Consider the following 23,275-nt stretch of genomic DNA (forward strand, 5'->3'; position numbering starts at 1 on the left):
AAGAAGAGCTTTTAAGTAGAAATAAGACACGCTTGGACATTCAAGGTCATTGGCAACACTTATAATCATAGAACAGATATTAAATTCACTTGTTTACAAACAAGGTCATCTACCTTAACTCTTTCCACTTCCATCCAAATGTTCTGTTTGTATAACGTATTTACTTTGAGGTGCAGGAGTGATATTTTAACTTCCTGATTGATTTCTCCTTGGAGAAAAATGAGCAATGACAGAAGGAGTCATCAATTTAGAAAGAAGCCTTGTGTTCCTGCAGGATGTCTATGAAGTGGATTCCTGTTCTGCTGCTGCTACAGCTGAGTTTTCAGTTCAGCCCTGGGCATTGTGGAAAGGTGCTCGTGTGGCCCACAGAATACAGCCATTGGATCAATATGAAGATAATCCTGGAAGAACTGGTCCAGAGAGGTCATGAAGTGATTGTCCTGACATCTACAGCTTCAATTCTTGTTGATCCCAATAAACCATCTGCTTTTAAATTTGAGATTTATCCCACATCCTCAACAAAAGATGACTTTGAGAATCTTTTCATGAACCTGATCTTCAAAATGTCACATCTGCCTAAAGATACATTTTGGACTTACTTTTCACTAATGCAAGAAATCTTTTTGGAATATACTGAGTTTATACTAAAGCTCTGTAAAGATGCAGTTTTGAACAGGAAACTTATGACAAAACTACAAGAATCAAGGTTTGATGTCCTTCTTGCAGATGCTCTGGGGCCCTGCGGTGAGCTGCTGGCTGAGCTACTTCAAGTACCTCTTGTGTACAGTCTCCGTGTCTCTCCTGGTTATGTAGTTGAAAAGCGGAGCGGAGGACTTCCATTCCCTCCATCTTATGTACCTGTTATGTTTTCAGAATTAAGTGATCAAATGACATTCATGGAAAGGTTAAAAAATATGGTGCATGGGCTTTATTTTGACTTCTGGTTTCAAATGTTTTCTGAGAACTGGGATCAGTTTTATAGTGAAGTACTAGGTAAGTTATGTTTTTACTTGGTAATATGAAATTCCAATTTTCTTAGTGCCTTGGAAGGTGAGTTTGCATAAACATTAAGTCTTATATAAGTAAAATAATGAAATAAAGTGATAAATTAACCGCTCATTCTCACAAACATTATGGAGATGTTTAAATTGTAGGGTCCTAGAAGAACTGCTTCCTCTTGTATACTTTAGATTCATTTAAAAACTGAACTATTTTGCTATATTACCTGAAGGACTCTTTCACGATAGAGTGTCTCTATCTCAGACTCAGAAAGTTATAATTTGTGGTTTCTAATGATTGCATATTCCTTCACTAAGCCCTTACAATTCATCTATTTAAACATCTAGGGGCAGGGAAAGGAAAGGGAAGGGTCAAGTGAGGAACATGTATAAAGGACCCATGGACAAACACAAAGTGGGGAAGGATTGAGGGCGGGAACTTGGAGGGGGGGCAGGGGAAAGTGGTGGTGGGAAGCCAGAAACAAATGTATTTGAAAAAAATAAAAATAAAAATAAATAAATAATAAAATAAACATCTAAAAATTTACTGAAGGGTGGACCTTAAGCTGGTGAACTATTGGATTGGCCAAAACGTTCATTTTTCTTTAAAGTAAAAAATGAAAGGCATATTTTTCTTTTTCACCAATAATTGTTTTCATTTTTATTTTTATTTTTTTAATTTATAAATCATGTTTATTCTATTACAGATATCTCAGTTTACACCCCTTTACTCCCCTCCACCCACCCACCGCCACGCCCTGCTCCCACAGTCACCTCCCACTCTGTTGTCCATGTCCATGGGTCTGTCAAACATGTTCTTGGTCTAGTCCCTTCCCCTTCTTGCCACTGTTATCCTCTTACTCTATCCCCTCTGGTCACTTTCAGTCTGCTCCATGTTTCCATGCCTGTCATTTATTTTGTATGTTAATTTTGTTGAATAGATTCCACTTACAGTTGAGATCATATGATATTTATCTTTCATTTCATTTAGCTTAATATTCTCCAGTTCCATCATGTTCTCGCAAAAGGTAGGAGTTCTCTCTCTCTCTCTCTCTCTCTCTTTCATAAATACTGATTGATTTTATTTATTCTTTTAAAGGTCAAAGTTAATTATAAAATATTTTAAAAAATTAAAACCATTATAAAGTCACAGCAATTAAATCAACATGACACCAGCACAGAAATAATCAAGTAGATCAGTGAAATATAATGAGCATTCTAGAGACAAACGTATATATCTATCTAACAATGTAATATATGATTAAGCTGATATTTCAAATCAAGGGTTAATATGTCTCATTCAACAAATAAGGTACACGGACCACTATTGCTTTTGATAAAACAAACATAGAGCCCTATTTCACACATTATACAAGAAATATTCAGATGAGTTAAAAATCAATACGTAGAATCTAAGGAGTTTTACAAGAAAATAGAATGAATATTTGTCATGACCTGAAGTAAAATACTCAAACCCTGAAGCTATAAAGTAACTATTGACAATATGACTAAATTAAACATTTAACTATATAGCAATATACATATAAAAAAGTTAAAGGACAAGGAATAGAATAGGAAAGTATTTGCAACACATCTGAAACAAGGTTAATCGGGGTTTCTTTTGTTTTTTGTTTTTTTAGGGAAAAGACTTCTACAAACCTTTAATCAATAAATGCATAAAGAATACCAAAAAGTCATTTAAAGCTTTCTTAAAAATAATAGAAATAGACAAATAATATTTAAAGAAAACAGGTTTAGTTTCCACATATAGTAAAGGAACAATTAAAATAAATCATTGTCACAATCAGATTAATGAGTATTAAGATATAGGTAATATCAAGTATTGGCAACACTGAAAGGAACTGGGTATTCATAGAACATTTCTCTTCATCTTAAGGCAGTCCCTTTAGCATATTTTGCAATGCTGGCTTGGTGGGGTGTGTTCTTTTAGCCTTCTTTTGTCTGGGAAACTCCTTCTCTCACCTTCCATTTTAATTGAGAGCCTTGCTGGGTAGAACAGCCTTGGTCGCAAACCTTTGCTTTTCTTTACTTGGAATATTTCCTGCCGTTCCCTTCTAGCGTGCAGTGTTTCTATTGAGAAGTCAGCTGCTAGCCATATCTGGGCCCTCTTTTATGGGATGTTACTTCCTATTTCTCCCTTGCTTCCTTTACAATTCTCTGCTTGTCTTTGATATTGGCCATTTTCATGATATATGTGTCTCCAAGTGGGCCTCAGTGCATTCCTCTTGAATGCGACCCTCTGTGCTTCCTGGACTTGTCTTCCCATTTCTTTGTCTTCTCATTATTTGTGAGACTCTTCTCTTTGCCTCTGATTCTTAAGTTGATCTGTCTTGATTTCCTGACTTTGTGGTGTGAACTTCTTTGGTTGGAGAGCACTGTTTTTGCTTTCTGGATCTGCCCCTGATGATGTTAGATATTGACCCTGCCTGACCTTAGGCAGACAGTTTGAGACTTCCAGTAATCTACTGTTGGGGCTGTCTCTTTTAGCTATTAATCTAGTCACTCTGCACTCAGCAGACCATATTAGACTGCATAGGGCAGGGTGGAGTCTCTCCTGGGGGCCAAGTTATTGGGTCGTCTCATGCTGGTTCCTTACGGAGGACAGGTCTGCACTGGGATGCTGCGAGCTACTCTCTCCATTCTCTCCCCAAAGCCTCCTTCCACAGTCTCTCCTCAGGCATCTCTAGCTCACTCTCCCCTCCGTTTGCCACAGTCTCTCCTCAGGCATCTCTAGCCCACTCTCCCCTGCTTTTGCAGGGTAAGTGGCTGCAAATAAAAATTTATGCGTTGGCCCCTTAAACAGTTCTTTGCGTCTTCTGTCGCCTGTCTCTGGCAGAGAGCAACCCTGCCGCTTTTCGCAGCTGCCTGTTTTCTCTGTACTTTTGGGGCTCTGGTGCTGTGGGCTAGAGATCCCCACTTTTGGTTGAGACCCCGCTCTTCTCAAGGGGATCCATCTGGACGTTTCAATATCCTTCTGCTGCGGCCACCCGTGGGTGCCCCATCCGCCTTCTTGAGTCTGTTCTGCACTCCCTACCAGTTGGATTACGCTGAAGCCAATTCTTCTGTCTCCGAGGTTACAAGCCTCCACTCTGACTGCTGTTCAGTTGTTTGTTCCTGGTGACTTCTCCACAATTTAGCTGTAATTCCAGAGACTGGGAGGAGGACAGTGTGACTTTCACTCACTCCTCCGACATCTTGATTCTCAGTACTAGTCACCAATACCTTTACTGAGTTATGCATTTTCCATTTTCTTCCACTACATTTTGCCATTTTCAGGCAACTTCATAATTCCATCTCCCCAAAACCTTTTATCTTTTTACCAAAGAACTGTTCCAAGTAACTTTTGTACTCTTCTAGGGAATTGAAATTTTTTTCCATGAGAATTTTGTAAAGGCTGATATAAATGGAAATCTAAAGGCGCAATGTCTGGTGAATACAACAAATGAATCACAACTTCCCAGCCAAGCTGTAAAGTTTCTGCCCGGTCATCAAAGAAACATGTGGTCTTGCATGTTCTTGATAGAAGATTATGTGTTCTCTATTGACTAATGGTAGAGGCATTTCATTAAGTGCTACTTTCAGTTGGTCTAACTGGGAACAGCAGTACTTGTTGGAATTCATTGTTTGGTAATCTGGAAGGAGCTCACAATAGAAGATCCCCTTCTAATCTGACCATATACACAAGATATCTTCTATACATGAAGACTGGCCTTTGGTATGGTGAGTGGCTTATCATGATAGCCTCATGATCTCTTCCATTACACATTATTGTAACGTTTCCACTTTTCATCATCCATCACCATTTGTTTTATAAATGGGATGTTTCCACTCTTCCAAGGAGGGAATCACATGCGGAAATACAGCCAAGAAGGCTTTTTCCACATAATTTATGTGTAACTAAAACATCAAAGCAATTAACACAACCACGCTGATGCTAATGACTTTACATGCTTTATTTGGATATTTTGAGTACTTCGGTTCTCACGGCCAGGCTGTAGTGTTGATTGTTCTCAGTTAATGTCTCGCTTTGATCGTTATCAACTTTCACTGGTCGACCCGACTGTAGAGCATTGTCCAGAGAGAAATCTCGAGCACGAAGCTTTGCAAACCACTTTTTGACATGTTTGATCAGTTGCAGCATCTACTCCACATGCTGCACAAATCTTTTCTTGTGTGCAGTTATGTTTTTACCTTTATGAAAATAATATTGCATAATTTGGAGAATAAAGATGGCAGAGGAGTGAGTGATAGTCACACTGACCTCCTCCCAGTACCAATCTGGAATTACAGCTAAATTGTGGAGAAATCACCTGGAACAAACAACAATAGCGAGAGAGGAGACTTATAACCTCGGAGACAGAAGAATCGGCTTTAGCGCCACCTAACTGGTAAGAAGTGCTGTAGAGACTCAAGAAGGTAGACATGGAGCCCACAGAATGCAGCACCAGAAGGATGTTGATACGGCTAGTTGGATCCCCCTGAGTAGAGCAGAGACTTAACCATTGGCGGGGATCCCCAGCCTAAACCACCAGAGCCCTAAAAGTACACAGATAACAGCCACCTGCGAAAACTGGCAGGGTTGCTCTCTGCAAGAGACAGGCAACTAGAGACTCAAAGACCATTTATTGGGCCAACGCATACGTTTTTAATTTGCAGCAGCTTACATTGGTCTCTGGCAAAGGTGGCGGCAAAGTGCACTAGAGACAACCTGAGGAGAAAATGTAGAAGGAGGGTTTGGGGACAGAATTAAGAGAGTAGCCAGGGGGATCCTGTTACTGACTCATCCCCACATGGCTACAGCCATCATGCTCAGGCACACCACTCCCCTGAACAACAACAGCGTGAGAGGACACACTCCCCTGAATGGCAGCAACCTGAGAGGACCCAATTACACCGCCCCCAGGACGGATTCTACCCTGCCATAGAAGTTCACACCAAAAAGTCAGAAAATCAAAACAGATCAATTTAAGAAGCAGAAGGAAGGCACAAGAGTCTCACAGACAATGGCAAAAAAAGAACCTCCCACCCCAGTCGAAGGGAAAGGAGGAATCCCCACAAAGACAACTAAACAAAATAGAGGCTAGCTAAATATCACATACTTAGTTCAAAACAGTGGTTCTAAGGAAGCCTAAGGGGCTCCATGAGCTCAGAGAGAATTACAAGAAACCACAGGGAAACTGGGAACATACTGCAGACTCTATCAGCATGAAAGACATGGAAACTATCCATAGGAGACAAGAGGAAATGAAGAATATGACGTCTGAATTGAAGAACACAGTAGAAAGAATCAAAACAGGCTCAATGAAGTGGAGGAACAAATCAGCGAGCTGGAGGATAAGGTGGAAAAAAGCTCCCAGAAACAGCAAGAAAATGAAAAAAGGCACAAAAAGAATGGGGAGGCGATTAGGAAAATGCGGACAACCTGAAACGTAGTAATGTGCATATAATAGTAATACCAGATGGAGAAGAAAAGGAACAAGGGATAGAGAACCTGTTTGAAAAAGTAGTGATGGAAAACTTCCCTAATTGGAGGACAGAAAATTCACACAAGTCCCAGAAGCACAGAGGGTCCCATTTGAGAGGCACCCACTTAGGCCCACTCCAAGGCACCCCATAATTCAAATGACAAATATCAAAGACAAACGGAGAATGCTAAAGGAAGCAAGGAAGAAACAGTAGTAACATACCATAAACGAGAGCCCCGAGAAGGCAAGCGCTGTAGTAACGTCTCAGTAGATACACTATAAGCCAGAAGGGAATGACAAGAAACGGCCCAAGGAATGAAAAGCAAAGTCCTGCAAACAAGACTGCTCTACCCAGCAAGGCTCCCAATTCAAATGGAAGGCTTATGAAATAAGGAGTTTCCCAGACAAAAGAAAGCTAAAAGAATACACCTCCACCAAACCAGCATTGCCAAATATGCTTAAGAGACTGCTTTAAGAAGATGAAGAAAAAGAGTCTGTGAATACCCAGTTCCTTCTCAGTCACCAATACTTGATATTACCAATATTTGTAATACTTATTAATCTCATTGTGACAATGAGATTTTATTTTAATTGTTCCTTTATTATTTGTGGAAACTAATCCTGTTTTTGTATATTTCTTGCCTATTTCTATCATTTTTAAAAAGCTTTAAGTGACTTGTTGGTATTTTTTATCCATTATTTCATTAACTGTTTGTAGAATCTTTTCCCTTAAGAAAACAAAACTATTAACCCTCTTCTAGATGTCTTACAAATACGTCCTTATTCTATTACTTGTCCTTTGACTTTTTTATATCTATGTTACTGTATAGTCTTAATGATTCATACAGTCATATTGTCAATATTTTACTTTATAGCTTCTGGGTTTGAATATGTTACTTCAGGGTAAGAAAAATATTAGTTTGTATTTTCTCCTAAAACTCCTTAGATTTTACATATTGCTTTGTAACTCACCTGACTATTTTTAGTAGAATGTGTGAATTAGGGCTCTATGTTTGTTCTATCTCAAGTGATAGTGGTCCATGCACCTTATTTCTTCCATTAGCCTTATTTTCACCATTGATTTTACATATCAATTTAATCATACATTACTTTGTTAGACAGATATATATACGTTTTTTCCTAGAATGCTCATTTTATTTCATTTGTCTACTTGTATTTTCTTTGTGCTCTTGCCATGTTGTTTTAATTTGTTGAGACTTTATACTGGATTCAAATTTTTTAATATTTTATAATGGATTTGGACATAAAAAATGAATAAAAATCAATCTGCATGTAAAAAGAAGATAGAAAAGCAAGAAAGACCTCCTATCTTTTGTGACAACATGGATGAAACTGGAAAATATAATGCTAAGTGAAATAAGCCAGTCGGTGAAAGGCAAATACCATATGATCTCACTTGTAAGTGGAATCTATTCAACCAAATAAACTCATGAACACAATCAACCACAGGACAAACCATGGTCAACAGAGTGGGAATTGACTGTGGGAAAGGGGGTGGGGTAGGTTGGGTGAAGAAGGGCACAATGGTGTGGAATAATTGAGGCAACTGTGATAGAATAAACATGATTTTAAAATAAAATATAAGAAAATAAAAAATAATAATAATGCATAATATGCCTAAAATATTGCTTTTTTTATTCTATCCTCAATATTAAAATGGCTACATAAGAATTCACCAATTCTGAGGGGTTTTTTTAATTCATGAGGATATGACAGCTGTCACAATACAATCTTACTGAATTGTTCCAAATGAAATTAAAGACAACTAAGTGAGACTAGAGCCATCTTAAGGAAGGGAAAAAACAAACACAAAAAACCCGTTTGGAAAAACCAAATATTTTATGGTAGCTTCCCGTTCTTTAAAGAGAAAATGAGCTAATTTAAGAGCGCAGACATCTATTATCACACTTTATGAAAATATTCCACCAGTTATTCGCAAATATTTTTAGTGTACGAGTATTATTAAACTCCTGAAATAAACCCAATGCAGTTATAGTACCAGTGAATAGCCAGATAAAATCGAGAAACCACACTAAATAATCTAGAAAAACTGTATTCATGGCTATGGTAGAATTAATTTATTGAGGAGTGGAAATCATTGCTTACATTTGGTCTCTTTCATTTGCAGCTTTACAAGGAAAACAAACATATGTTTAATGCTACAGTTACTTAGATTGAATCATTTTCTATGACTGTGAATGTATGGCTGTGATGTTAGAGAAGAAAAACTATTACACATTTTCATCTGTACATAGTTCATAGATAGAAACAACATAATATAAAATGTGTGCATTATGTAAATATGTTTGTTTACAAAACCACAGACAATATAAATATCATATGGCTACATGATTCCAAGCTGTTTTCAGAACACTAAGTCATATATTCACATTATAATATTCTGATTTTATCTACTCTTTCTTTCTTTGTTTTTTCCTTTCAGGAAGACCCACTACAGTATTTGAGTTAATGGGGAAAGCTGAAATATGGCTCATTCGAAACTATTGGGATTTTGAATTTCCTCGCCCATTCTTGCCACATTTTGTATTTATTGGAGGACACCACTGCAAGCCTGCGAAACCTTTGCCTAAGGTAAACCTATCCGTGTCTCTTGTACTTTCTTTACTTCCCCTTTCTAGAGGTAATGATTCTGTGTTCTTCACTTAGAACGTCTGATCACACTGAGAGTGATATAGGAACAGGGAAAGTAACCTGACAATTAGAAACTCATCTCTTATTGTACTATGACACGAACCTCATGTTCATGATCATTAGAGAATAGAGTTATACATGGGAGAGGTTGGATAGAGTCAGGTAAATTAAGGTTTCCTTTATTCAATGCATCAGAAAGTATCAGCCATGATTCAAAGAACAATTTCAAAGTCAGCAGCATAGTGCAAGGATAAGTGATGTGTATGGAGAAGACCAGACACAATTTTTGCTCTCACACACAAGATACTCTACTTGGAAAGACATAAGCAAGTAACAAAAATTAAAACTGTGTGAAAAATATTACAATAAGGAAAGAACATAATGCTACTTTAATGCTAGAGAATATCCCATGGGAATGGATCATAATACATTAGGAGTGACAATAGCAATCAGGCATAAATGGGCATAAGACAGTTCTTCATCTTTTTTTTCTGTCCCCCTTCAACAACAAAAAGTTGTTATTTATGCACGAATAAAAATGTCTCTGTGGGTGTTGGGATCCAGCATTGCATGCCTAGGGGCCTGGGAAAAATCTCACCCACCTGTACATCAGATAATAGGCAGAAAGACACCAGTGCTGGCTGAGATGCCTACAGGATATTGTGACTTGCTTCCAGCCCCTAGTGGTTGCAGTCCAGGAGCACTTACAAATGCTGATCTGGACAGTCACCCATGGATTAGAGCGCTTTGGGGGAAGTTCGGGCTTCCAGAGGTGTTGCAGCACGCCATTGGAACACAAAATATATGAGTTTAAACTCATATATTAAATATATGAGTGTGAGGTACAGGGAAGCATGACTTTGGCAGCATCGTTCCGCCTCCAGAGCAATGCAGTTTAAAGCTAAATGAAAGCCTGTTGGCTCCAACAGGGGAGATATGATGAGAGAGTGGAGGAGGAGCTTTCCCTGGTGTGCAGAATGCTTCCAAAGGGCTCATTTCTCTCTCACGAGATCCGGGATACTAAATTAGGAGCTGAGTAACCGTTGAAAGGGAGCAAATCTGGAGAATGGTGCCTAAGATTCCCAGAGGGCACTCCCAAAGAGGCCCAGTTCCTCCTGACTGCGTTCAGTCCTCCATCGGGAAGCCTGACCACACACTAGGAAGAAACGTCTCTTGCAGATCCCCCACCTGGCCTGTGGGCACCAAAAGTGAACTGCATCCCAAATGCATCCCTCCTCCCCTCTACACGCAGCTCCATGTACAAGCTGCTAAGCGCAGCAGCAAGAGCAAGATTTGGGAGAAGGCTGCAGGCAAGGGGTTGCTGGCAGGAGAGAAACCACCAACTTGGGCTGTAGCACCACCTTCAGGAAAATAGGGAGGCTATCAGCCTCAGGCATGGGGCTTAATATATTGAAGGACAGACAAACAGGCTTAAGAATTCTCCCGCTAGAGGGAGAGCGGCAGGGAGCAGGCATTTCCATACAAGGTCTGAAGCAGCCCGACCTGTATCAGTAGTGACAAAGGGTACTTCTACCCTGAAAGCAGTGAAGATTAAACTAGGCGACTGCTACTTCAAATGCCAAAAACAGCAATGCAAGACTTTAAAGATCATGGAAAACCAGGAAAACATCAGATCACCAAGTTGGAAAATAATCTTCCAGCAACCAAGTGCAGACATGGAGATACACGATTTACCCAATATAAAATTCAAAATTCCTCTGTAAGAAAACTCAGTTACTATAAGCAAACAGAAGCTTGTGTACTGTTGGCAGAAACGCAAAATCAAGGCACCCGTTAGGAAAAACAGTATGGATGGTTTTGAGAAATTAAAACACAGCTACTGTATGACCCAGGAATCCCACTTCAGGGTGTATATCCAAAAGTAAGGAAAACAGGATATCCAAAATATATCCATAAACCCATGTTTATTGCACCATTATTCACAATAGCCAATAAATGGAAACAACTTAAGTGTCTGTCAACAAATGAATGGGTAAAAACATGTGAGATACACACGCACACAGACTGGAATATTATTCAGCATGAGAAAGAAAAGGAAATCCTACCCTTTGGGACAACACAGATGCACCATGAAGGCATTATGCTAAGTGACATAAGTCACAACGAAAAAGAAAAAATAATGTATGATACCACTTATATGTGGAATCCAAAAAGACAAACTCCCTCTGACTGGTGTGGCTCAGTGGATTGAGCACAGGCCTGTGAACCAAAGTGTTGATGGTTTGATTCCCAGTCAAGGCACAATCAGGGATTGCAGGTCAGGTCCCCAGTATGGGGCACTCAAGAGGCAACCACACCCTGATGTTTCTTTCCTCTCTTTCTCCCTCCCTTCCCCTCTCTAAAAATAAATAATAACATAATTTGAAAATGTAAAATTAAGACAGAGCATTTAAGTATTTTTTAATAAATAAATAATAAATAAGCAAACTCATATGAACACAGAGTTGAATGATGATGACCATGGCCTGCAGAATAGGGAAGGGGAGGTTGAGAAGAAGCTGATCAAAGGGCCCAAGCTTGCAAATCAAAGGTTACTAAGGCCCGAAGATGTAGTGATTATCGCCAACAATACTCTATTATATCCTTGAAAGTATCTAGAGACTAGATATTGAATATTCTCACCACACACAAAAAAAATAATGAGGTGACCAATAGAACTATTCACTACTATTGAGGTGGTAATCATATTATGATTTATAAATGAATCAAATCAACCCAAAATACATGTTAAACTTACAGAGTATTATGTCTCAATTATATACTAAAATTTAAAACAAAAGCTTGAAAAAACTCATTAAATGAAAGAGGAAACTTTTGGTAGGTCATTATTTTCCAGAGAGAAACTACAATTTAAAAGAAAAGATTGGAGGGACAGAATAAATGAGTATGAAATTTGGGCCTGATATCCACTGAACTTTTGGCCCTTTACATATTTAGGGGGTACGTGTAGTAAGTACATTGAACAATCAGAAATTTCTCTAGTACAGAAGGAAATAAAATTTTAAAACTGATAAGGATCAGGGAACAAAGAATAATTCTGAAACAATTTCAGTTAAACATGACATCACAAGGCACTTCATATATATTGATCTCAGCCACTCAAGAGAGCGACCAGGTCTCTGCCGCAGAAAGCCTGGCTGCACCTCGCCCAGCGTCGGGCAGGGGATCCCGGGGGGGACTCGGTGAAGGGATGATAAGGCCCCTCACAGCCCGTTCCATGTAGCACTTTCTATTAGAACATCATTTTACAATATGATTTCAGAGCAAAGGTGTCATACCTCCAGACACCAGAAACAAGGTCACTTAAATGAGTAGCTATACAAGTCCAATTCTTGATTACAAATAGGAATCTTAGAGCTAGCTATTCTTTGGAAATTTCAGGCAGTAATACCAGACTCATGGATTACACTGCTTCTCCAGCTTGTAAAAAGTTGTTTTGGGAGAAATTTACTTTGGCAAAAGGTGTTTTGGGATTCCAAAATGTCAGCAAAGGAAGACCCTGAACTCACACTCCTCTGGGAACACACTGAATATACACCTACGTGCAGAGCAAGTCTCCCTGAGAAACAGCTGAGGTTGGATTGAGCAACTTCTGCACAACAGGAGAGAGACTGCACAGTGAACGTTGGGAAACTGTGAGAATTCCTTGGGCTCTGTGGAAACTCTTTGGCATGGGAAGTGCCAGTGAGTGCCATTGTTAATGTTCTCTTTCTCCAGAGAACATGGGCAGAAATTTCATTCGACTGCTGTAGTCCATGTGCAAGGCCACCAGAGTGTGCCCTAGGCTGCTCACCCTACACCCACTCAGGGCTCAGACAGCCGAGCTGCCATAGCACGGCTGCAGCCACATGCCGCTGGCTGCTCCAAACCTGGCCCGCCAGCATACCAGGCTGCCCCCGGGTGTGCAGTCGGGGAACCTAGCCTATGTACGCCTTAACTTTGGCTACGCTGTGTGCCAGGGAACGCCTGGTGCCTCAAGCAACCACTTCCAAAGTCACTCCATCAAGTTCACGAAAGGTAGCTGTTTAATTGTTGAAAATACATACAGAAAATTAAACAAATGATGAAACACAGAAATATGTTCCAGCTCAAATGATGAATAAACACCTCAGGAATAAACCCCCTGAAAACAAGGATGAGTAATTTGACTCATAAAGTATTCAAAGTAATGGTCATGAGGATGCTCATAAAACATGAATGAAGACTAGAAGAACACAGTGAGAGCATTAACAAAGAGTTATACAACACAAGAAAGAACCCATCTGAAGAATACAGTAACTAAAATGAAAAAGAAAATGTGCTGGAGGAATCAACAACTGATCATATACTAATGAAGATTAAGCCAGTGACTTGGAAGACAGAATAGTGAAAATCCATCTTCCAAATCAGAAGAGCAAAAAGAAAAAAGGAATGTAAGAACAAAACAAAAGAAAACAAAACAAAAAACAAACAAACAGAAAAAAGATGAAGAATGTAAAACTTCTGGAACAACATCAAGAATGTAATCATTCCCATTATAGGCACCCAGAAGGACAATAGAGTGAGAAAGGGGCAGAAGCACTATTTGAAAAAATGGCTAAAAGATTTCCTAACCTGAGGAAGAAACCAGACATCCACGTCCCGGAAGTTCAGAGTCTAAAACGAGATGAACACAATATATTCCCACGAATATATTTTATAATGGTTATAATTAAAATGACAAAAGCAAATGATAAAGACAGGATCTTGAAGGCAGCAAGTAAAAAACAAGTAGTCACATACAAGAGAAACATCATAAAACTATCAGCTGCTTTCTGAGAAAAATTACATGAGAGACGGTTGTGGCAGCAGAATGTATTAAAAGTGCTAAAATAATGGAAACTACAACTAGAAGACTCTGCCAGGCATGCATCTCATTTAACATTGAAGGAGATAGAAAACATTTTCCAGACAAGCAAAAATTACAGTTCATCACCAATATACCAACTTTACAGGAAATATTAAAAGGACTTTTCTAAAATAGAAATTAAAAAGGCTATAACCAGAAATAAGAATGAAATCTCACTAGTAAACCCCGGTATATGATAAACACAATGAATCAGTGACTTAAAAGCCTACTATAAAGCTTCAAACACAATAGTGGCAGATTAACAATAAGTGTAAAGGAGATCACAATCATAAAAAATGTTAGATATGATGTCAGAAACAAAACATGGAGGGGGCAGTAAAACATAGCTCTTTTGTAATGTTTTGAACAGTTTAAAATAGACTGCCAGAGATATAGATCAATATATCTCAACCCCATGGTAACAACAAACCATTAATCTATAAAACATAAACCCCTCCCCCAAAACAAAGAAAAAGAGCATCCTCCAAAACACACAGAAAAGCCTAAATCAAACCAGTAAACCAAAGGGATTTTCAGTAAAGGAAGAGAGAAACAGAAAAGAACTACGAAAGCTATCAAAAAAGCAATTACCCAAGTGGCAAAAAAGTACACCTATCACTAACTGCTTTCAATGTTAATGGACTAAATTCTCTAATACAAATACATAGGGTGGGGTTCCAAGTTGGCTGTAGAGTAGGTGAAATGTACACACATCTCCTCCCTATGTGAAATAGGATTTGCAGTTAAAGTATAGAGCAGACAACCTGAATGGCCCACTGGAAGACAACTGAACAGCAGTGTTCTTTCTAAGCGCTTATAGGAAAAGGTGCGCAGAGGCTGGTAATAAGGGCTGAGATGCAAAGAGGGATGGCCCCTGCACCCAGGTCGGGTAGCTGAGAGGCTGGGAGGATGGATCGGTGGCTGCAGAAGTCCCTCCTGAGACATGCAGGGTCTCAACCTCATGTCAGACCCCCAAACCAGTGAACCATGGCCAGGAAGAAAAGCCCGCATAGTATTAGGCAGTGAAAGTCAGCCGGGGCTCAGTCTGCTAGAGGGAGAAGGGAGTCTATTAGCATCCCGGGTGCTCTCCTAAAGGGCCAGCACACAGGAGCTCACCCTTGGGCACTTATCCAGGGCTCTGGTAGATGTGAGGCCACTCAAGGCACATGGAAGCCATAAATAGAAGATCTGGGAAGTGTGGCCCCAGAAACAGACCTGGAGGGTCAGCTACTGAGGTTCCAGTCCTAAGTGAACGTGCCACATGCCCTCGGGAGCCATCTTCGAGGCTCAAGCTCTCCTGTTCTTCCAACACAAACTGGGGGCAGGAGCAGGGTATGTACGAACCTAGTCCTTAAAATACCAATAATAACACCCTCCACGCTGGAGTCCAGCAGAGAGGCCCATTGGCTGCACCCACAGGGACGGGGCCTGTGCTCTTTTCCTGGAGAAATGATAGGCAGACTCTCAGATGGTGAATGAACTGTGTGGCTTTGAACCAGGGCCAGCTTTTCCCCCTCCCGCAGCTTAAGCAGGTGCCCCTCTCAGCAGAAGACGCCCTGGTCGGGGTCTCTTGGCAGCATGGCTCTGGAGCTAAGGCCAGACGAGCAGCTTGCTCCCCTCCCATGAACCGGTGTCACCCCCGTGAAGGGCTGCCTTGTTCTGCACCTCCCAATCCCACGGGTCCCACCCTGCTGAGCACAGCTCCGCGGGGGTATGAGGGCACAACTCAGAGCTGGGAGATGTGGCACAACGCCCTCGGGACCTCCCGTAGGGGTCTCTGGCAGTGCAGCTGCAGAGGGGGAGAGAGCGAGGCGAGCTTCTCAGCCCTTCCCGAGGGCTGGCAGCACCCCCAGCACACAGCTGCCTCCATGTGTTCCTCCAAGGCTCCCTGGCCCCATCCGGCTGCGTTCAGTTACAAGAAGGGAAGGGTTCAGGGGCTGGAGCTTGGAGCCAGGAGCGTCAAGGTGTAGCTCCGTTGGGGTCTGCAGAAGGGACTTCGGAGCAAGGGGAAGGCATGCAGCTGGCTCCCCTCCCATAGACCAGCACCACCCCCAATGGAAGACTAACTACACATGCTTTTGTAAATACCATCTGCCCCCTCCTGCTGGGCTCAGTTCCATGCAGGGCAGGCAGCTCCACTCAGAGCTGGGACGGTCACAGTGAATCACCCTCAGAGGCTCCAGTCTGGGGTTGAGCAGGCATGGCTACGGGGAGGCGGTCGTGCGTGCAGCTGGAACCCTCTTGTGGTCGAGCCAGTACTGCCCCTCCCACACACACAAATATATGAAAGAAAGGCATTCACGCTCATCGATTGCATACTCCAAAGGGACTGAGGGATTACATCTGTTAAAAACAACCTGTGATAGGAAAAAAAAAATGGAAGTGCCTCAAAAACTTAAAAACAATTACTGCTTGGTCCAGTAATTGCACTTCTGGGTGTATATTCACAACAAAGACAAGAGATTCCTGATTAGATATTTCCCCAACCAAACTCATAGCAACACCATTCACAAGAATTAACAGATGAATACAACACAAAAGTCCACTGACGGATCAATCAATGAACAAAATATGGTATCCGCATGCAACGGAGTACTGTGGGTTACGCACGCTTGAGTCAGGTCTGACTCCTGATGACCTCATGACTGAGTCCCGTCCACAACATCCCGGCCTAACAGCCCTCTCAGCTCCTGTAAACTCATGCTTGCGGCTTCATTGATGGAGTCGTCCATCTCACATTTGGTCTTCCTCTTTCCTGCTGCCTCCTGTTTTCCCCAGCATTATTCTCTTTTCCCAAGAACCCTGCTTTCTCATGATGTGCCCGAAAAGTGAAAGTCCTGGTTTTGTGATTTTAGCCTCCAGAGATCTTTCAGGATTACTTTGCTCTAAGACCCACTTGTTCATCTTTCTGGTGATCGGGGTATCTGTAAAGGAACATCACTCGGCCTCAGAATTGAAGGAAATTCAAACAAATGCTGTAACATAGCTGAATCTTAGGGACATTTTGCTAAGTGAAATAGACCACTCACAAAAAGACAAATACTGTATTACACTTATGTAAGGTGTCCAGCCCAGTCAAATTCATAGAAACAGAAAACAGGATGACCTTAGTCGGGGACGGGCGAAATGGGAGGAGGATGGAGATACAGTATAAGAAATACAGTTCCAATGTGCAAGATGAGAAAGTTCAGCCCATGCGTTAAGCAACAAAAAATATATATACACACACTGAAATGCACACATAGAAATAAGTAAATGGCAACTTTCTGTTACATGTATCTTATCACAAACTTAAAAAATAGGCACTATCCTTATAACTCCTTATAATAATTAATGTTTTCTCTTTAGTTATTTGTAGCAATCCATTCAATAGTGTTCACTCTGTTCTTGCTCCATCATGATGGGACAAATTCTTTCTTCTCAGGAAATGGAACAGTTTGCCCAGAGCTCTGGAGAAGACGGTATTGTGGCGTTTACGCTGGGGTCAATGGTCACTAACCTGACAGAAGAAACCGCCAATACGATTGCATCGGCCCTTGCCCAGATTCCTCAAAAGGTTTGATAAAGTACCTGAGAGTAGAAAAACAGTGAGTGTGTTAAACTTGGTAAAGGGTCTCATTAGAGACATTTCTACATTAAAGGTAACCTCTTAGGAGAGCTCCAATTTATCTGAGATCTCAATTTAAAAACAAAATACAAGCGGCAGGTGCTGAAGTGATGCAGAGGGTGTTTTTGATTAGAAATAACTTTGACATTAACTCCGTAATCACAGAGAAGTATATTTCAGAGGGACAGTGTGAGATTTGGTATTAATATAGTACTGTACGCTGGTCCGGATATTGCCAAATTCTATCCTGTCAGTTGCTCCATTTTCTTGCAGGAAATCTAGGGAACTGTACACACTACAGGTGTTCTCAGAAAGCACTTACATGGTCACAGGAACGTAAACCAGGGAATCATAATGGTCTGAGAGGCATCGTGCAGTTTAGACATGCCAGGTAATCGAGGCCTCGCTTACTTGCCCTGAATTTCGGAAGAAGCCGGTTTAATGAGTTTTTCCAGGTGATATTCAGAGGGAGGATGTTCGGGGCTCATCAAGCTGCATCCAGATACCCAAGCCAACAATAGTAAGGGAAAGAATGAGAAAAGAACTGCCTTAAAGAGAGAGAGAGAGACAGAGAGAGAGAGAGAGAGAGAAGACTTGCCTGGTGAGTTGGGCCTGGCTAAATTTTAAAGCAGGAGACATGAAGCCAAGGGTGGAGACTGGTCCAGCTCTCAAGGTGGCCCTGACTTTATAAAATGTGGTCCAGAAACAACTCATCAGAATAATAACCTCCTGACTGAAGAAGCAGAAGGGAAAATTCAAAAGAGTCAACCAGTAGCAAGCCTAGCATGGACCAAGTTCACACGCTCCCCCTTCTCCAAAAAACCCAGCAGTAAGTTCTTCGTATATATGAAAGGCACTTGAATTCTCTGGGTATTTGTGAAGTACTTGGTTTATTATGCTACATTATTGGTTTCCTAAATGATGTAGCTTTCTCCCTATCACTCATGTTAATTTGCTGAGAACAGAAGTCTCTTGAAGGCTCACTTAACAAACAAATGTTAACTAGCTATAAACCAGCATCCAGCTTGTGAGGCTTTAGAAGAAATGTCAAAAAAATATAACTTTGGTACTGGACTTGGAAGTTGCTTGGTCGTCTATAATTAATTAACCATATTAGTCGGTGCCTTGTAGCACACTGACAGGTGTTCACAGGCAGTTGCGTAAAACTTACAGTCATCCTCATATTTGAAGTGGCAATGGGCTTCTCAAACACTCTTCTACATGTTAAGAGAATTGCCAGACTCGCTAGAATGATAATACTACATTCATGTAAGAATTGCTACTTGAAATTTCTCTTAGAAGAGGTAAAGACTCATAAATGGTCGTCTATAGGAGCTGAACATACTCCTAGAGCAGACATTATCTATTATTAATAATAAAGTATTGAATATCCGAGTAATTTAATTTTCACCAGTAGCTGATAACATTGATTTTGTAATTCAAATCAGGTAAAACTCTAATAAAATAACTCATGAAACTAGTGCAAATGAGTAACCATGTCCCCAACATTCAAAAAGAAATAAACGGGGTAACATTAAATCTGGAGGATGAGAGCTGGTGTAATAAACAGTTAAAGAAAGAGTAGAGATTATCAGCAATTTGCTGGAATGGGTCATCGATAATCTCATTTGTCTAACCTCTAGCATCATGAATGCATTCATATCTGACTGAATAGAAAAGTAAGTACACGTAATATGAGAATCTACTCCTCTTACATCAGTGCTTTTCTGGTCCTCCTTACCTAACATGTCTGCCCTCATTTCCTCATCTGTAACATGGAAGGGGTTCAACTAGATGTCTCTGAATCTATTTAGGATTTCACACGCGATAATGTTGAAATTTGACTCATGGAACGTGTTACTTTCTTTACCTTAACAGGTTATATGGAGATATGAAGGCAAAAAACCAGATACGTTAGGGCCAAACACTCGCCTTTATAAGTGGATCCCCCAGAATGACCTCCTTGGTAAGACTCTAGAAAACACTGCAATCAGCGTCAACTCAACCAGCTTGATGGACAGCTCACTAGCACAGAAATTTGTTGAGTATCTCTTATCAAAACCTCAAAACTAAGAATGAACTTCCTTATATGTATTTCCCAGTCCTAGGGGAAAAGAATAAGATCTAACGGTTGGCATCTTATCCTACACAGTCACGTTCCTTATGGCCACAAAGTATCTTCATTTCCTGTGTAATCGCCTCTCACAGGGAGTATCTCAACACTTTCTGGGATATCACTCTGTCTCCTACTTCTCTCCTTACCCCAATCCTTTAACCCACTGAAGGGTGTTTAAGTGCCCTTGAAAAACACCAGCTCATCTTTTGTTACCAGTGACTCTCCACTTTCCCTGGGGATAAAATTCAAAATCTCTTTCTGAAGTAATAATGGTTCTTTAGACTGTGTAGCTTTTCTTTCCACTGATGCTCTGCCAACGTCATCACATGGCCTGCTGCCTCCACACCCTAAATATCAGACTCGCTGACTTCACCATTTGATTAAAAGAATATATTCTAACTTGTCTCACCACTGTTTCTGCATGTGCTTTTTAAAATTTTATCCAGCATATTCCCTTTCATTTTGTCCACTGGCAACTATCCGTGTTCAAGGGTTAAGAAACATACCAATCTTCGGTTGTAAGCCTTCCCTCTCTCCCCAGAAGACCTATGCGCCGCTTCCTTTGAGTCTGAAAGACGTTTTAATACAGTCTCAAGTGCATACTAATCTGTTACTAAATACGCTCACTGTCTCTGTCAGGGCCTTCATTGCCAAACGCTCACTATATTCCAAGATTTACAATTCATAACTTGCTTAAATTCACCCAATCCTAGGTCATCCAAAAACCAAAGCCTTTATAACTCACGGTGGAGCCAACGGCGTCTATGAGGCCATCTGCCACGGGATCCCTATGGTGGGCATCCCTTTGTTTGCGGATCAACCTGATAACATCGTTCGCATGAAGACCAAGGGAGCAGCTGTCCGACTGGACATCGACACAATGTCTAGTGCAGACTTGCTCAATGCACTGAGGACAGTCATTAATGACCCTTCGTAAGTATCACACTTCTAATTGACAGTATTTATACAGAGGTTCTTCTGTCAAGGGTGCATATGAGTTTCATCCCATTTTTAAGAGCCTGCTTTGCACAGGACCATAATTTAACCCATGTTAAATCTACTTTTGTTTTCAACCACTCATGTATTCCCCACTTGCATTTCAACTCCATTTTTCATGCGTAGCCAACTAGTGCAACGGTTTTCCCCTCCGGTGATATAAAATAATAGATAATTGTAAGAATGCATTTTTTTAAAATGTATGACAGAACACACAGGAAAACTAAAATGAACCAGAAGAAATATCATAACATGTTTCAATTCACTACCTACCATTTCAGATAGTATAAATTTCTCTTCTCTCAAAACTTTATTTTCTTATAATCTTTGAAACAGATTTTATGAGATATTTTGTAGGTACCTTACAGTCGCCGGTTCACTTTAAAAAATTTAAATATCCGTAGTATGTTTACAAAGCTATGAATCTATCACCATTATCAAATTTGGGGTAGTGTCATCATCAGGGTCATTTCAGCATCTGGTTTATGTTGAGGAAAGACATTCCAAAACTATCAAAAAAATTTCATACAACTTTATTTGAGCCAATATCTGAGGACCGGCCCAGAAGCAAGATCAACAGCTGAGAAAAGGCTCTGGAGAACGGCAGTTTGGCTCTTCTTTTTCTGCAGTTAGAATCAAAGGAGAGAACGTAGGAAAAGTTCCACGAAATCCACTACTGCTAGAATAAAGAGGCATGAAAGCCAAGTAGAGGTGGGCGGGGTCAGAAAAGCCACTAGGATTGGACAAAAAGCAAAATGGAGAGATACACACCTCTTCTTCATTGGTAGGTACGGAATGGTTGACATTCAAGCTTTACAGTAAACACAGCTGGCATGTGGGCAACAGGAGAAGTCGGTGGTCACTGTGCTCTGGTGCTTGCGGTTAGGCCTCCGAGAAACTACTCTGGCATTTCAGAGGCGTGTTATCCTTGAAGCACAAGAACAATGGCCAGGCTCTTTTAGGGTCAACACTAAACTTTTACTGAGGAAGCTGTAGGCCTGGAATGAGACCACTCGCTAGGACCTGCCCTGTTGGAAACGTATGATCAGACCATCCTGAGTGGTGACCCTGTGCCCCGGATCTTGTCCAGCCTGCCGTGCAGCCCCTTTCCCGCTCACACGGATAGCCCTGAGAATGGCTGCTAGGATTTCCTCTGCTGGAAAGAGGTGACTTTCCACCTTGCCTTCCATCTTCGCTTTGTGAAATATTTGTCATCAGAGAATTTCACTTTAGCCAAACCATCTGCAAAGACCCAAATAAAAACACACTTCTTCCGCAATTTTATGACATTTATTTGAAACATACGGATGACACTTTAAAAACCTTTCATGGGAAAAATTCCCTTGGGCAATTTAATTCCTTTCAGTATTGGCATTTTTCTCTCTGTTTCTCCTTTAGCTACAAGGAGAATGCTATGAAATTATCCAGAATTCACCACGAGCAGCCAGTGAAGCCTCTGGATCGAGCAGTCTTCTGGATCGAGTTTGTCATGCGCCACAAAGGAGCCAAACACCTGCGGCCGGCCTCCTATGACCTCAACTGGTTCCAGTACCACTCTTTGGATGTGATTGGGTTCCTGCTGGCCTGTGTGGCAACTGCTGTTCTTGTCGTCATAAAATGTTGTCTGTTTTGTTGCCGCAAGTTTGCCAAAACAGGAAAGAAGGGGAAAAGGGACTAGCTGTTTCTGAGGCCGGAAGCTGATGCGCCGTATACATGGGGTCCCTCCAGCTGATTCCAGCAAGAAGCAGTTGCTCTTCCTGTAGCAGAATGAATTTTCACAATTTAGCTTCTCATTTCTGAATTTGTTTTCAAGTGATTCCTACCTGTTTAAGATTTATGAAAATATCGTGTCAAAGATAAAAACTGGTCAATGTAAAACAAGTAATCCATGTTCCTATCCATTTAAACTTTTATTGGACGTCCTAGTTATACCAGAAAAATAAGCTAAACTGTGTTTCAAACATTACACATGGACATAAGAACACTAGGTGGTATATTCACAGATTGATCTTATTTTGCAAATACACAGAATATTTTAACAGCACATTGGTGCAAAACTCTTACTTGTATCTTTTGCTGAAGAAACTATTCAATACTTAGAACTGTGTAAAATGATTAAACCTTCCATTTGAGTTTGGGAGACCTGTTATGCTCCTTGGTTTTGCTATACATACCCAGAGTCAGCAACACTACTGCCATAAACACGCGGTAGGTCATTTGCTTTCGTCTGATTTACGTTAATTTCCTTGCAAAACGAACATGGGTTTAGAAATAGGAGAGCGGCCAGCTGCTTCTGACTTTGGATGACTTTGGATGACTTTGGATTCAGGAGCTCACTCTCTTTAGCTCAGAGCCCCTTAAAAAGAGTCACCCATAGCCTTTCACTCTTACTCCAGCCTTTGATAACAGATGCGCGACCCAACTGTGGGCTTGATAATGTAGAACCCATTCTCTAAAGGGTCTTATTCTGTGTTCTCTCCAAATGTGTGTGTGCATGTATAGGCCCACTTC

The 23,275-nt window shown here is 40.8% G+C and overlaps 1 protein-coding gene across 1 annotated transcript; it reads left to right on the forward strand.

Moving 5' to 3' along the window:
• The first annotated feature begins 227 nt into the window (after positions 1–227).
• LOC129069182 (UDP-glucuronosyltransferase 2B31-like) lies at positions 228–22,980 on the forward strand. The gene is made up of 6 exons (XM_054571747.1): positions 228–993; positions 8,949–9,097; positions 17,470–17,601; positions 19,531–19,618; positions 20,482–20,701; positions 22,163–22,980. The coding sequence occupies exons 1-6, from the start codon at positions 276–278 to the stop codon at positions 22,440–22,442; spliced, it is 1,587 nt and encodes a 528-aa protein (XP_054427722.1). The 5' UTR covers positions 228–275; the 3' UTR covers positions 22,443–22,980.
• The last annotated feature ends 295 nt before the right edge of the window (positions 22,981–23,275 follow it).

This window comes from Pteronotus mesoamericanus, unplaced genomic scaffold (assembly GCF_021234165.1).
Source record: "Pteronotus mesoamericanus isolate MK-2021 breed Mesoamerican mustached bat unplaced genomic scaffold, CSHL_Meso_final contig_1047, whole genome shotgun sequence".
Lineage (NCBI taxonomy): Eukaryota > Metazoa > Chordata > Mammalia > Chiroptera > Mormoopidae > Pteronotus > Pteronotus mesoamericanus.

Coding starts and splice junctions, on each gene's coding strand:
- LOC129069182 (XM_054571747.1), top strand. CDS start 276: ATGTCTATGAAGTGGATTCCTGTTCTGCTGCTGCTACAGCTGAGTTTT. Junction 17,602..19,530: donor TTGCCCAGATTCCTCAAAAG/GTTTGATAAAGT, acceptor TTACCTTAACAG/GTTATATGGAGATATGAAGG. Junction 19,619..20,481: donor CCCCCAGAATGACCTCCTTG/GTAAGACTCTAG, acceptor ACCCAATCCTAG/GTCATCCAAAAACCAAAGCC.